This window comes from Otolemur garnettii, unplaced genomic scaffold (genome assembly GCF_000181295.1).
Source record: "Otolemur garnettii isolate 467f Iridium unplaced genomic scaffold, OtoGar3 scaffold00041, whole genome shotgun sequence".
Taxonomy (NCBI): Eukaryota; Metazoa; Chordata; class Mammalia; order Primates; family Galagidae; genus Otolemur; species Otolemur garnettii.
Genome location: NW_003852436.1, coordinates 1,952,010 through 1,968,815, shown reverse-complemented (window position 1 = coordinate 1,968,815; position 16,806 = coordinate 1,952,010). Strand labels below are relative to the sequence as shown.

The window sequence follows — 16,806 nt, the reverse complement described above, 5'->3', positions numbered from 1 at the left end:
GGAGGGACGGGGCGGAGGGAGGGCGCGGGGGGCGGGGAGGGGGGCCCCGGCGGATAAAGATGGCAATGTCTCTCATCCGAGCGTGCCGCAGTCTGGCTCTCTCAACATGGCTGCTTTCCTTTTGTTTCGTGCATCTGCTCTGCCTGGACTTCACTGTGGCCGAGAAGGAAGAATGGTACACCGCCTTCGTGAACATCACCTACGCGGAGTCCGCGCCGGACCCCGGGGCAGGGGGGACGGGCGGCGGCGCCGAGCTGCACACGGAGAAGACGGAGTGCGGGCGCTATGGGGAGCACTCGCCCAAGCAGGACGCTCGCGGGGAGGTGGTCATGGCCAGCTCGGTCCACGACCGCCTGGCCTGCGACCCCAACACCAAGTTCGCCGCCCCGACCCACAGCAAGAACTGGATAGCCCTCATCCCCAAGGGCAATTGCACGTACAGGGATAAGATCCGAAACGCGTTCTTGCAGAACGCCTCCGCGGTGGTCATCTTCAACGTGGGCTCCAACACCAATGAGACCATCACCATGCCCCATGCAGGTGAGTGGCCCAGCGCGGGCGGGGGTGGGGTGGAGGAGGGAGTCTGAGGGGACAGAAGTGCCTAGAAGAATCCAGATCCTGCCTCCCAGCTCCTTTCTGGGAAGTCCGAGCAATGTAGAAGACGCATCTCAGTTCCTTGGACCTATTAAGTTTTGCTCCTCATCACTTTGGGGGGCTTACAAAGAGGACTGGATGAACTGTATTGCAGAGCGTGGAAGGATACCGTAGAGTTTGACATAGCGCCGCTTAGATCAGGGTTCCTGGCGGTGGCCTAACTTTTCTAAGGAGGACCTGGAAGATGGGGTTTGGAGGGCAGGGCTCTGATACTGTTCTCGGGTTAGTGACCGGCCCCGTACCTGTTTAGAACTATTAGATGTGATCATTCAGCTCTATACGTGGGTCAGAGTATACTCCTGCATCAGGTAATACCCCAGCTGCAGGCGTTTGTGTATCAGGAGGTGGCTAGGGTTACCTGCTGGCAGCTCACCGCTGTGAACTTACTCCTTCAAGTCAGGTTTCAGCTCTTCTCGGGAGATTAAGAGTTACCTACCCCCTCTAGTTTAGGCACGTCACAAATAATACTGTAAGTACTGTGCTGTGCCAGGCTGTCATCCAGAGAAACTGACAGGCGGCATGATGGTACATAGTAACAGCCTTTAGCAAGCCTGGGAGAGCTTGGTGGCCGTAAAGTTGTATAACTACTTTTCCAGTTTTGCATTATTTGCCTAATTGGGAGGTTCATTAAATATGCTAAAGGTTTTCTTTCTCAGAATGAGGTGATTTCAGTCTAGAAACAATAAGCTTTTCTTGATGTTGGCAGGCACCAGGACTGTAAATAGTATTTCTTGTACCCCAACTCTGTAACACCTGTGTCTGACATAGACAGTGTTTCCATGGTGGTAGGGACATCCCCCCACCAAGAAAAGCCGAAAGAAAAAGACATGTCCAGGCTTGTCAGCATAAGCCCCCTAAGCTACTAGTTTCAGCAGACACTTACTTGCCTCTTGAGCTCAGGGTTGCTACTTGTATTTGTTTATATGCCTGAGAAGTAGGCTCTTCTCCCACAGAGGAGTTCCCAGCTGAGGTTGTGGCCTCCGGTGGGGGGACAGACGGGTTGAAAAATGACAGAAACATTTTCTGAATGGAGTCTCCTAATCAAAAGTATTATTTTTTCCAAGCTTTATTTTAATAAATAGTAACGCTACTGAAATGAAACACCAAGCTTTGGCTACTTTTGCAGGGTGTTCTGTTTGGGGGCCAGTTTCCATGCTGAGAGCTCATGTCACCTATTAGTGAAATATTCAATTGGTTTACCTCTAGTAATCAACACCAGCTGTTTAGTCAGGGAAATTTGTCAACGTTAACCCAAACAGGTAGGGAGGGGAAATGTTCCAGACTTCTAAAACACGGGCCAGAAAAATGCAGTGTGCTAAGTCGTGAAGAGGAGGAGAAGCTTAGAAAAGTTACAGTATAGCACTTTAGAAATATTTGGTATGTTTTCTTTAACTCAACATTTTTCAAAGGGAAAAGATTGTACTCTAACCTTGAGTCAGGGGAGCACTACTTAAACTTTGATATTCGAAGATATTGAGGGCTGTGGAAGAGCACTTGAGTCATGTAAAGTATTGTTAAACATATTACTTAATGTCTAAACCCTCCATGGGGGGGAAGTGTGAAGGAGGTTTTGGGTTTTTTTTTTTTAAACTCCACAAAGATTGTTAACTGATTTTGCAGGATTCTCTCATTGTTTCTTTGTGCATATGCGTGAAATCTTAAACTCAGCCACTTTGAATGCAAGGTAAGAGGCATCATTTGTTCCTGTCTAAAAAGATCCTCTAGAACTGCCAGTACATTGGATCAATTAATGGCTCTCATTTTGAAAGAAAGCAGTTTAAGTTGATTTCCCACACAAATGATGCTTGATTAGGACACAGAGGGAGTAAAAGATTTAGTAATACTGTAGTTTGAAAGTCAAAGGCTAAAAAAATGTAAAGGAAATTCTCTACAATGCAATTGTTCTTGGTTTCCAAAAATGTGCTAATGTGGTATCTTATATGCTAACGACCCCTTTCAACACCTATGCTTTTGTCCCAGGGAAGCAAAAAGGAGAGTGCTTAATAAAAAAACGCGATTCTCCCTGTTTTCAAAAATAAAAAGCAAAACAACAACAACAAAAAAAAGTCCACGGACCAGAGATTTGTATGTTCCCTATAAAGGAATGCAAGAAACCATATCTTTAGTGCAAGAACAACAAGAGAGAGTTCGTCCAAGTGGTGAGCGCCCCAGAAGTGAACTTGCAGGTGCATGTAAAGACAGTGAGACCCAAATTATCTCCCTGGGGCTGGGCTGATGCTTGCCTGTGAACTTTCTTTCCCTGTACTCTTAGGAAAATGATGATGTCAGAAACTTCTAGAGGCGCTTTAGGGGACCGGTCAATTTGGCATGTAACCTCTAGAGTCAACCACTTGGATTTGTGTCCTGGCTCTGCTACTTTCTCACTGTGGGTCTTTGAGGAAGTTACTCAACTTTTTCAGGACTTCAGTTTCCTCATTTAAGATATAGAGGATAATAACACCTACCTCAGTTGCCTGTTGTTTGAATTGAATGGATTAATACATATAAAGGGTATCATCATGCCCTGGACTTGCTGAGGCCCTGGCATCCTTGGACAAAAAAAAAAAAAAAATCCTTTATTTATTTACCCTTTCATACTTTAGAAGGCAGAGCAGTTATGCCACTTTATGTTTGTGGCCTCAGTGATTTGAGACAGGGTGTTCCAGCTCCCTCTCTGATGATTGATGAACATTTTTAAGATTCTCCTGTTGCATTTGTACTTGCTCTTGGCTTACATTGACATCTTATTATAGCAAGGGCATACATGATAAACGTGGCAAGTGGGGCATACAGGCTGTTTGTGACTTGAGTTATGATGTTGAGGAAGTTTTATTTTTTTCCATTTTTAAAGAGTATGTTTGCCTGTTGGAGCTTAAACATCTGTCTAGGAAAAACTTTTGGGAGACCTGGTCCAGGATGGCAACTGGGAGACGGGGGAAGGGAGAAGGTAGTTGCAGTAACTATTTGAACAATAAACTCAACCCTTGGAAAGAAGGAGCCCAGAAAGGAATATATCTATGTATTCTAGAGTTCTTCTAGGCGAAAATGCAGGTTTAAAAGGGTCTTTCTTCCATAGGAGTCTGCTAAGGGTTTAATTCATGGGTCTATGCTACCTTTATGGCCATTACATACATTGCTGAAGACTCTACCTCTGTCTTGAATTCTGTAATGGAAAAAACAGCTATAATTTAATTAACCTTATTTAAGGACTCATAATTTTATAGAATATGTGTAGTTTTGCTTTACATTTTCCTTTAAGTAATGTGATCAATTTCTTTAGCATACTGAAGCCCTCTTTGGGTAGTAATAACACTGAGCAAATGCCAATTCCTCTGTACCAGGGATGTTTTGGCACTCGTGTATGTATTAATTTAAGTCTCACAGAGTGAGACCCTTGCCATGAGACAGATACCCTATAGTCCTCATTTCTTAGGTAAGGAAGTTGGGTCAAACTGAGGTGACTCAGACAAGCAGGTGGGAAATTGTAGCCCTGGGCTTACAAACCCAGGCTGTCTGTCCACAGTCCTTACTTGTCACTGCTGCCACATACTCCCTCTCAGTTTGAAAAGGTACTCTAAAGCTAGATGTGGACAATGATTACTCCATCATAGGTGCAGGAAGTCATCTAATCCTGACTCCTGTTTCAGAGTCTCAATGCTTTGTTGGCTTGGAGGAACACATTTCTGTAATGGAAGAAAGGGGACCTTGTATTGGGGCTTCTCCCCCAGGCCTACCTCTGATTAATCATTTGGCTTTGGGTCAGTCACTTTTTGATTTCTTACCCTCTGTTTTATTATTTATAAAATGTGAGGTTTGGATTAGTTGATCTCTAAGAGCTGTTTGAACTCTAAAATGTATTCCTTATATATTTACAAATCAGGATAGTTCTTTTAAAATTCAAATTTCTGACTTCTCTGAATCATAAAACCCAGCGACAGGTGCCTGCGTTCCTGGGTGGCCAGGGGTAGCTGGAGCAGGGCAGTGGCTGGCTGTGCGGATGCGCAGGGAGCTCTCAGGTTGGCCCACGTCCCCCTCACCTTTTATGGCCTGGCCCTTGGCTTGCTCCACTCGTTTACGGTCCTTGCCTCAACCCCAAGGTCAATGCGTTTGGCATCTTCGCTTTCTGGAATCAAAATAGGGTCAGTGAGGAGCAGTTGCTGAAAACAGACTTGATTCAGCAAAGGAAAATACTTCATAAGGATAGAAGCCTTTAGAGATGGGAGAGCTTCGCTTGAAAGGTTAAGCTTCTCTGGCATTCAGATCAACAGTGAACAGGAACATTGTGGAACCGCTGATCCTAGGTTTCACACACAGGGTTCCAGTGGGTGATGTGTTAAAGGCCTCCTCAAGCTTGACAGTGTATGATTCTGTATCATTTAGCTCCTGAAGAAACATTATTTCTTAAGAGCCGTGGTTTCCACTTCATTTTTCTTATAAGGTACATATAGAAAAGCTATCATTTAAGCTTGGCCTTGCTCTCCCACACTAAAACAATCTCACCTTGTCTACTTAGTGTGCATATTTGTGTGTATTTTGCACTAAGCTGTAACACTTCACTTGTCTGTCTGCCCACAGACAGATATTCCATACCCAGGAATTCTAGGCTCTGTTATTAAAAGCCATAATTCATCCTCAGTGTTAAATAACATTCTTGGCAGTGTAACTTAATAAGGCCTGGGCATTTCAAGACATTGTATGACTTGGTTATACGTTGTAGATCAAAGAAACATGTATCTGGGAGATTTGGAAGGAATCCTAACTTCTGTCTTCTAACCTTTAGTAAGAATTCTATACTCATTTCTCCTGATGCCTCTCATCTTTAAAATCTTCTGGTTTCTCAAAAGGAAGTAATTTTATGACCGTGAAATCTGGAAAGATCCAGAAAGAGCCTAGAGCTTTGTATTTATAGCTCGTTTTAGTTTTTGGAAAGGGTTGATTGTGCTTCTGATGCAACGTGAATTTGTTTAGAAACCAGTCTCAACTTTTGAAAAGAAGGAGCTTAATCGTTATTGTTGCCTTTCTGGATGTTAAACTTGGCATCTAAAGAACTTAGTGTTCTGATAGCCTCTAAGTCTTCAGTTTCTCTCTAGAAGAGATTCTTCATCTTGTATGTGCCCTAAGAGGATCTTACTTAGTGCTGAGTGACAGAAGTGATGCTGGCATTCTGTGTCTATGATAATGTAAACTGAGAGTTGCTGAACTGGAATTAGAAGGAAATTCAAACCCTGTTCATATTATCTCAGCTCTGGAGGTTCTTGTTAAAATAACAGCCAGAGAAACAAGGCAGCATTGTGCTGAATGACTGTTCTTCAACTAATGCGAAATTATTGAGGTTCTATTAAATAGAAGCCTTGTCTATAGGTAATATGTGACCTTGACTCTTTCTTTAAACTTTGAGGGATTCATCACTTGGCAGTTTGATTTATGGTAGGATAAGTGTACTTTCTATATTGAAGCCCCAAAATTAATGAATATGGTTAGATCTCGTTCTTATTTTTTTCTGTAACAAAAGAAGAAAATTTTATTTCTTTTACCTTTTCAGATTTGTGGTTATAAATTGACTACTATGAGAGGTATTTTTTAATTTGCCTATTCCGTAATAGGTAGTGGAATTTAGGAAAACTTTTTCTCTGGGAGTAAGCAATATTTGTCAGAAAGTTAAAGTTCATGCCTTGGAGTGTTAGGCATTTTCATATTCAACATGTGAACATAATTTAGAATAATAAACATTTTTTAAAAATTAGAAATAATTTTGCAATAAATGTATAGCTCGTTCATTGCCTTACTAGGCAGAGATATATAATGAGTACATAGGTAAGAGTGTTTTCAAGAAATGTTTTGTTTCTTAACTGATTCAGCCTGGTATCTCCGTTATAAATGGCTTTGTACGTCATAGTCTACATTTCCCCCTTAACTGTTTCTTTTTCTTGGTCCCCACTTTCCATAGAAGATACTCATTGACTATTTGGTAGCCACGAACTGACAAAACCTACATCAGAAATGTAATTCTAAATGGCCTAAGGAATAGTGGAAGAGAAAAGGTGCTTTTCCCTCCATTGATCAAAAAGATGCAGGATTGGTCTTCCTCCCGGACACCCACTGGGCTGGCTTCCTCATCAGGAAGGCACTGCCTAGACATGCTCTTTGAGTAGTAGCCTGTACCCTCCTGCTTCTCCGCAGCACACCTTCCCCCCTTTCTACCCTTAGCGTGTTTATTGTCTGTCTCCTCCCACCAAAGTGTAAGCTCCAGGAGAGTCAGGGCTTTGGGATATTTTTTTGTACACAGTTAAGTTCCCCAAGCCTAGAGGAGTCCTGGCACAGGGAGCATGCTAGTGCATGTTGCTAAATAACTTGGACCCTGGGAAGTTGGACTCTGTTAATATGTTCATCTCCAATTTCTTGAAAAAATATAATTCTACTCCACTAAGCATTTTTCCTAACTTTTGTCTCATCAATGAAGTTGGACAAATTCTAATTTTTTTTTTTACTTTTTTTTTTTATTAAATGATAGCTCTATACATTAATGCAAACAGGGGGTACAGTGTAGTGTTTTCACATACATTTTGAAACACTTTCATCAAGCTGGTTCACATAAATTTCATGTAATTTGCATAGTCATTGTGTCAAAACATTTACATTCTATTTCTAGAAAAGTTCACTTGTACCCTTGTTAGACAGAAATATAGGTGATCTTTCCGGTTAACCTCCCACCACCCAGCCAATCTTCTTCCCTCCCCTTCCCCATATTCTTGGGCTAGAATTAAGTTGTTTCCTTCATTTGAGAAGTATATATTAGTTTCATAGAAGGGCTGTGTACATTGGATACTTTTTCCTCCATTCCTGTGATACTTTGCTAAGAAGAACATTTTCCAGTTCCATCCATGTAAACATGAAGGAGGTAAAGTCTTCGTTTTTCTTTAGGGCTGCATAGTATTCCATGGTGTACATATATCTGGAGAACACTTAGAGAACTAAAAATAGACTTGCCATTTGATCCTACAATTCCACTATTAGGTATATACCCAGAAGATAAAAAATCACATTACAATAAAGATGTTTGTATCAGAATGTTTACTGCAGCATAATTCATAATCGCCAGGTCATGGAAGAAGCCCAAGTGCCCATCAATCCACGACAAATTCTAATTTGACCGTTAGAATGTTTATGCTTCTTGTAGAATGTGACTCAGAGTGGGCTCCTGGTTTGTGTCCTTGGTCTAAGGGGAAAACGTTTATACTGGCAACAAGCAGAAGGACATAAGTATCAAACAAGTTTGTAATCAAATTCAGTTCTGTACATGTGTTCATTATCTTGCAGCTTTGAAAAGACATATACGTAACTTTTGGGGTTTTTTTTATTGTTGGGGATTCACTAAGGGTACAAGAAACCAGGTTACAGTGGTTGCATTTCTTAGGTAAAGTCCCTCTTACAACTGTGTCTTGCCCCAAAGGTGTGTCCAACACCAAGACCCCTCCTCCCTCCTTCCCTCTCTCTGCTCTTCCTTTCCTCCCTTCCTCCTTCTTTCTCTCCCTGCTCTCTCCTTCCCTCACCCCCACCATGTCATTAATTGTCATCACTTGTCCTCACATCAAAATTGAGTTCATAGGATTCATGCTTCTCCATTCTTATGATGGTTTACTAAGAATAATGTATTCCACTTCCATCCAGGTTAATACAAAGGCTGTAAAGTCTCCATTTTTTTAATGGCTGAATAGTATTCCATGGTGTACATATACCACAGCTTGTTAATCCATTCCTGGGTTGGTGGGCATTTAGGCTCTTTCCACATTTTGGCGATTATAAATTGAGCTGCAAGAAACAGTCTAGTGTAAGTGTCCTGATGATAAAAGGATTTTTTTCCCTTCTGGGTAGATATATGTAACTTTTTTTAAATGAAAGACACATATTGTATAGAAAAATGTGAAATATAGAACATTTAACGAGAGAAAGAAAGATAATAAAAACTACCCACAACCCAGCCACTTACTTATACGAGTATTTTTTCATTTTAGTTACTTTTACCAAATCAGGAATATGAGGTCATATGTTTTTGTAGCTTTTAAAAATTTAATGGTACATTTTGAAATTTCGTTGATGCTTCCATGGCATTACTGTGACGTTTCCCACTTTTCACTTACATAAACATTGTTATGTAGCAAAACATAGGTTTATAGCCACGATTACTTTCTTAGTTCAAGTTCCAGAATATGGGATTAGTTAGTCAGAGGCTCTTTTTGTGTAGCTGTAGAGCAGTTTTTCTTTTTAATAGTCTGTTTATTGAAGTCTTCAAATGTGTTCTCTCTAGCTAATGTGGTACTCCTTTGAAAGAGAAAAAAAAAAACCACTTGTTAGGTATTGGTGGTGCTGGTGGTGCAGGGTCCTGTCACGGCTTTTCAGGGTCCCTTTGCTCTAAGCTGGAATAGTTCGACAGGTGAGTCAAGACACAAAGATGATCAGAAGAAAAGGATCTCCACTGATAGAATCATTACAACTGTTGAAACCCCTTCCTGTTCCCCTGTACGCCTCTGTGCCTGGGGGATGCTGAATGCAGATTGAACCAGAAGTTAGGAAACCCTGGTTTCAGTTGTGGTTCCACCTCAAATTGGCTTTGCAGTTGGCAGGTCACTTCCCCACTCTGGATCTCATTTTCTTTCATTTGAAAATGGTGAGCGTTTGGCTTCTTGAGGGAAACTTGGTTTAGATCAGTGGTTCAGCACCGTGACTGCTTATTGGAACTACTCAGGGAGTTTAAAAATAGTGACTGCCCAGGTCCCGCCTGGAGAGATTCTGATGTAATTGGTCTGGTTATGAAGCAGGAGGTGGGTTTGGAGTGGCAGGATGGGACTGCCCAAGACTTTCTAAAGTGCAGCCAGGATTGACAACCACTGTACTGGATGATTCTAAAGTCTCCTTCAAGTTCTTATAAAACATCATTCTTTATTAATTATTTAAAGAAATAGTGTTTTCCTTTGAGAGTATCAAAATCCTACATAGAAAAAAATATACTTGACAATAGTAATTAAAATTAGGAATGTATATATGGTAAGTATGACTTCAATCATAATTTAATGATTCACTGATAATAACTAGATTTTGGAGACCAGGAAAGGTAAACAGATGGCAACCACAGCAAGTACAGGAAAGCATATAAGTTTCTGTAAAACAGTCAGAAAAAGTACAATGAGTCAGAAATGATTAGACATTTTAATTAAATTGGGTAAAATTTCATTTAGATGCTAAATATTCATTATCTTGATTGCAATCTTCTAAGCTTAACAGGTAGAGATACCATGTTATTTTTACCAAGTAGGAAGTCCCTCGTTCAACTCATTGTGGTTGTCGTTATTCAGTTTGGGAGTCCACATAGGGTAATGATAAGATAGAGGATTCTGGGTCAGATGTGGTACCTCACATCTGTAATCCTAGCACTCTGGGAGGCTGAGGGGGGATTACTTGAGCGATCAGGAGTTCAAGGCCAGCCTAAGCAAGAGCAAGATCCTGTCTCTACTAAAAAGAGATAAATAAACTAGCCAGGTGTAGTGGCTCACGCCTACTATTCCCAGCTACTTGGGTGGCTGAGGCAAGAGGATGGCTCAAGCCCAAGAGTTTAAGGTTGCTGTGAGCCATGATGCCATGTGCATTCTATCCAGGGTGACAGAGTGAAACTCTGTCTCAAAAAATAAAAAAGTCATCAGTTCTGGGCTCTGTTACAGTCACTTGCCTAGAAAGAACAGAAAGAACCCAAGGCCAGAGATAGCAGTTTGAAGTCATTCATTTGGCGAAGGTGAGATCCCACCACTCTAGGATACAAGCAGCAGTGGAAAAAGGAGCTGTCAAAAACTGCAACTCTTGCTGTGCCAGAGCACTTGAGAGCTCGGGAAGCAAGTGTTCATGCTTTGGAGTCGTCACCTGTAAAATGAACCTCGGGTGTCATCCATCAGAGCCATTGTGAACTCTGATACTACATAAGGCAATAAAGGAGCAACTCTGAGCACTTGTTAAGTGTTAACTATAGTTTTTGTTTGAAGAAATATACTGTGAATCAGATCACATCTTACCATGGTTACCTGCAGATCAGGCCAAAGTGTCCTGAGCACTTGGCTGGATGGCTGCTGTCATCTCCAGCCGATGACCAGCTTCTGTTCCTGCCCCTGCAGTGGGTTCCCTGGACAGCAGACAGAATAGACTTTTAAAATACAAATCAAAGGCAGGCGCTCCCCTGCTCAAATCTTTTTTTTTTTTTTTTTTTAAGGCAGAGTCTCACTCTGTCACCCTGGGTTTGAGTGCTGTCCCAGGTCTTCCCATCATACTTGGAACCAAGTTGACGTTTCCTGCCTTTGCTGCAGGGCCCTCCCTGATTTGGCCCTTGCCTCCCGTCTCACGGCTTTTCCCACTTCCTTTTCCTACTTCCCTCACTCCCTTCTAGACCTACTTGCCTTCTTGCTGATCTCAAATACGCCAAGCTCACTCTCACCTCTGGGCCTTTGGAAGCCTCTTTGTTTTAGATATTAAAAATAGAATTATTATATATTCACACAGCAATCAATCATCTAAATAACTCTTTATCCTTCTGAAATTTTGGAGAATGACTCCGAAACTTGGAGTATATCTAGTAGCCATTTGTGTATTTCCCTCATATTTAACCAACTCATTATTTTTGAAGTTCCGTTTCCCATTATGCCACTGGTCCTTGGAGAGGACGGTCTTCCGGCAGAGTACAGTTTGGTGGCCTTATAGAAGCATGGGTTTTTATTGCTGAAGGGAGCAGAGGGAGTAACCAGTCACTACTCTCAATTTTTGCAGATTCCTTCTCCAACTCACATTTGCACTGGTCACCCTTTCCCATCATTCTGCACTCTTGAGTTTTCTCTGGCCCACTGTGGAAAAAATTCATGTGCTACTCATTCTCTGTTTTATTATTTCCTTATTTTTTATCACCACTTGAAATTTATTAAAGAATGTATTGATTTTCTCTGTTCCATCTGTCTTCCCTATGGGAATATAAACTCCACGAGGGCAAGGTTCTTCTTAATAGCTGTATTCCTAAAGCCTGGCATGGAGAGGGTATCCTGTGAACAGCCATTGGAAACATGAGTGAATGATAGTCTGGGTACCGACCATGATTCTCAGGGCACTGCTTACTTAAGGGATGGATTATTGCTTTTTATTATATGTACTTTCATTTGCCTTAGGTTGGAGGCAATATTTAACTGAATGATTAAAAACACAGTTCCTTACCTTGTCCCTAGAAAAGCTTATCTTGCTGGGACTGTGGTAGAAAATTCATCTATTTTCTACCCTAGTTTTAATCCCTGTTAGGGTACCTCTTAATAGGCCCAGACCAGCTGCTGAGAATAGAGAACTAGAAAATAATCTGAAAAAAGTAGCTGGACGTAGTGCTGCCTAGATAATCTTGCTGCGATTTGGCCATCTGGTGAACCAAATACTTGAAAGGGTCTAGGATGTTACTACAAGGAAATCTTATAGTTGACAATAAATACTACCTATATAGATATGTGTATGTCTTTGTGTTCATACTGCCTTGTTACAGCAGAATTTAAAGTCAGTGGGGCAAAAAGAAGCATGTCAGGATTGTGCTACATGAAAGAAATAGCAAATGACGAATGCCCACAGATATGTCAGGTTGTGACCTTTTGGGCAATGAGAGGAGTGTGAGAAAAAGCCTAAGTTTTTTTCTTAAATCAGAATTTAAAAACTGACATAAGTTAAAGCTGTTTTGTGTTACAGTCATTGAAGTGTACTCTAGAGTGAATTTAATCTCCTGTGTATCTTCATGCCCCTCACATTTTAGTACTGAAGAGGTATATGCAATTATGTGCTATCCTTATCATTCTAAGAGTTAAGTTCTTTAGATATTACCATGTGCTATACCATTACTTAGACATTCTTCCTGCCTCTCATAAATTTATTATGTGAAACTGATTCCATGCTATTGGGTTTAATTCTTTACATGGCCGTCTCTCCTGCTAGACTGGGAACTTCCTGAGTGAAGATGTTTTGTGTGTCCAGTCCCTGTACACTGGTAACTAGCATAGGTTTTTTGAATGATTACCCATCTGGGGTGATACACATATTGTTTAAATGTTCTGATTAACCATGACCCATCTTGATGCCATTCCCTTGATGGGACATACCTAGTTTTTAGACCAAGTATTTAAAGAAGTAGTTAGCATCTATGAGGGTCACCTTGTACTTAAACTGCACAGAGAGGACCCTCTCCCAAGGCTATGCTCAGAAAAATCATGATGTGGTGCTTTATTACAATCTAAGTTTTGTAGATTAAAAAGGCATTTGTCTTTTTCATCTTCTTAACCTTGTGACTGTCTTGAAAATCCTTTTACCTAATTAAAACTTGATTATTTTAAATTAGAAAGTCTTATCCCTTTTGGTAGAACTGAGTGACTCTTGTACTGTGGCTTGCTGCTGTCCAAAACTAATTAACTTTCTCTCTTCATTTCTATTGAGATACTATGCAAAGTATATCTTAGCTTATTATTTATAAGAAGCCTTTTGCGTATGTTCATTTTTTTAGTCATATTGTAAAAAATACATTATAGGCAAGAAAGAAAAAAGCCATTTTCTTCAGTGGAGCTAATTAGAATTCATTTTGAACCATAGCATAACCAGGTACATTTTTATATTTGATCTTTGAAAAGGTGGCCTATACCTAGCGGTGGGATTGCAGGATCAAATGGTAGGTTTACTTTTAGCTCTTTGAGGATCCTCCGTGCTTCCTTCCATAGAGGTTGTATTTGTTTGCAGTCCACCAGCGGTGTAAAAGTGTTCCTTTCTCTCCACATCCACTCCAGCACTTGCAACTTTGAGACTTTGTGATATGAGCTATTCTGACTGGGGTTAGATGATATCGCAGGTGGTTTGATTTGCATTTCTCTGATGCTTAGAGGCGACAAGTATTTTTTAATGTGTTTATTGGCCATTCATCTGTCTTCTTCAGTGAAGATTCTGTTCATGTCTCTTACTCACTTCTAAGTGGGATTGTTTGCTCTTTTCTTGTTGGTGAGTTTGAGTTCTCTGTAGATTCTAGTTATCGGCCCTTTGTCAGATTTGTAGCATGCAAATATCCTCTCCCGTTCGGTAAGGTTGTCTGTTTCCTTTAGTTGTCATGTCCTTGGCTGTGCAGAAGCTTTGTAGCTTGATCACGTCTCATTCATTTATTTTTGGTGTTGCTGCAACTGCTCACAGGGGTCTTATTCATAAAATCTTTTCCCAGGCTAATGTTGTCAAGAGTTTTCCCCATGCTTTCACCTAGAATTTTTATTATTTCATGTCTTAAATTTAAATCTTTTATCCAGTGAGAGTCAATGTTGTCAACGGAAAGAGGTGTGAGTCCAATGTCAGTCTTCTACATGCGGCTAGCCAGTTCTCCTAGCACCATTTATTAAATTGGTATTCTTTTCCCCATTGTGTACTTTTGTTTGGTTTATCAAAGATCAGAGGAAATATGTGGCTGGGTTCATCTCCAGGTTCTCTAATCTGTTCCATAGAGCTGTATCTCTATTTTTGTGCCAGTACCATGCTGTTTTCATCACCATAGACTTGTAGCATATCCTAAAGACTGGTAACATGATGCCTTCAAATTTGTTCTTATTTCTTAGAATTGCATTGGGTATTTGGTTTTCTTTTTTTGGTTCCACATGAAACAAAGTACTATTTTTTCAAGTTCTTCAAAGTACGATGTTGGTACCTGATGAGGATTAACAAGCTTTGGTATATGTGTAGCATTGATTACTAGCCATTAAAAAAGATGGAGGCTTCACATCTTTTGTATTAACCTGGGTAGAGTTGGAAAACATTCTTCTTAGTAAAGCATCACAAGAATGGAGAAACAAGAATCCAATGTACTCTATTCTAATATGAAGCCAGTAGATGATCTTACACCCACATAAGAGAAAAACTCAAATCAATACAAGGTGGGAACAGGGGATGAGGGAGCCTGGAGAGAGGAAGAGAGAGGGAAATTGTTGTGTTCCCACTTACAGGGCACAATGCTAAGGGTGTACGGCACATCTCTTGGGGGCAGGACACAAATATAAGGGGGACTTTACCTAACAAATACAAATATTGCAACCTAATTCTTTATACCCTCAATTAACCTGAAACAATGAAAAAAAAAAGGAAAAAAGAAAAAAAAAGTAACCTAGTCATTTGTATCCTCCTATTAATCTGAAGTAAAAAAAGAAAAGAAAAGATGGCACATAATTACCACAGTACAGTTTGTGCATTCCAGAATGAGTGGTACTTTTAGTATTAAAATGCAATTTTTGAGTAGGTTAAGATATTGGAACAGTGCATGCTATCACTGTTATGTTAAACAGTTGAGGTTCATTGACTAATACACATATATTCTTCTCTGTTTACGCTTCTTTCTCTGTTTACAGTTAATCCTATTTACTACTATAACTATTTAAATGAGAAAAGGGAAAAATAGCTCCAACTTTGGCTCTTTATTGAGTGATTTATTTGGTAGCTAAAATGTATCATTTTGCAAAGGAACAATAGATCTAAAGCAGGCCATTACAGTTTGGTAACCACCATATTGCTAGAAGGATTGTGTTGTCACACAGGAGGCTGAGTGGGGGCTCAATGTCATTGACCATTATTCTATTGCCATTTGTGTCTAGGTGAGTCTTAGTCCCAAATTCATCCCTTTTTTTCAAGGAATAGAAATTTCTGGTAAAATGGACTCACTGCCCTTCTGTAAGTAGCAGGCAGTTGGAATGAGATTGTATCTCAACATCATATAGTGGGTCTTCCTTGCGAATACAGTGTTTGTTATTTTAAGTGCTCCAGATTGAAAAAAAATCCACTATACAAGGAATGCAAGGTCATCCCAAACTGGTTGTGTTCAATTGCCAAGGTCACAAAGCACCAGGACTCAAATGCAAATAGTGTGATACAACATATAACTCTCTCCACCCGCCCATGACAGTTGCCTGGGCAACCCAACAGTCAAAGTGGACCATGCTTCAGTATTCATGAGCTGAGGGTCATGTAGCTGAGGGCCATGACACTTGCTCCTTAGGGATTGGAGCCTATATTGCTCTGACAAAGGAGTGAGTGAGATGACCAGATGACACTGGGACAGCCTGTCAGCAGCCACTATGTGAGGGGCAGATTGGCCATTCTAAGTAGCCATCGAGTTCTGCTTCTCTCTTACACTCTCCTCTTCCCTTGGGAGATCACACCACTGAGGAAAATCCCATCATTTTTTTTTCTATAAGCCAAGGCATTGCTCTGTCTAGTTCTGGGCTTACTTGTGTAAATTCATCACCTTGCTCATGCAAGGAGCTGAGCAAACCTTTGTTGGATTGAATAAGTAGAAGGAAGGAAGACCGTTGCTGCTCATCCTAAACACGTGAAATCTAGGACCTACAAAGTGTATCTTCCATTCTTCACTTATTTGACAGACTCTGGGAGTTGGAAACTTGCCCAAGGTAGCTGATGGATAACAGCAATATTGGGATTTCAATTCAAAGCTATATAAATGTCAGCCAGTTGTACATCTCTTACCAATAGGGATATTCTGAGAAATTCTTAATCATTAGGTGATTTTGTTGTTTGAACATCATAGGGTGGACTTACACAGAGACTGTGTATTCTACTACTCACTTAGGCTATGTGGTATGGCCTATTGCTCCCAGGCTACAAAACTGTACCAGGACAGTATACTGTACTGAATACTATGGGTAATTGTATGTAATGCAATGTAAGAATTTGTGTATCTAAACAGAAGAGGTACAGTAAAAATAGAGTCTAAAAAGGTGTCTGGAAACTTTACTTTCCACAAAAAAAATAGATAATAATATTGCTCTTCTTAAGTATTATGTGTTTGCAGCAAAGAAGTTCTTGTTTCATGAGAAACACTTCTTATTTAAGAGTAAGGTATAAATTACTATGGATTTAATTATTCCCCAAGTCAAACCTCTCTCCCTGTGCATATGATAATGTCTTTGGCATAGTATAGTCCTTGTCTGTGTGTTTTGGCTTAAAGAATAGTTATAGTTTTCATAGTGTTTCATCCCCATTAGTCAGAAATGATGTTCTCAGATAATTTAGTCAGGCTCCTGCTTGCTAATGCTATTGAAATAAAAGAGTCCTTGCAGACTTATA

General features: G+C 40.4%; 1 protein-coding gene across 1 annotated transcript in view; it reads left to right on the top strand.

Annotated features, from left to right (window-relative positions):
- Positions 1-59: 59 nt before the first annotated feature.
- The window catches only part of RNF150 (ring finger protein 150), a 263,220-nt gene continuing 246,473 nt past the window's right edge, over positions 60-16,806 (top strand). Inside the window, exon 1 of the mRNA XM_003790183.3 lies at positions 60-540. Coding sequence (XP_003790231.1) covers positions 60-540 — 481 coding nt within the window. The remainder of the gene's footprint in view (positions 541-16,806) is intronic.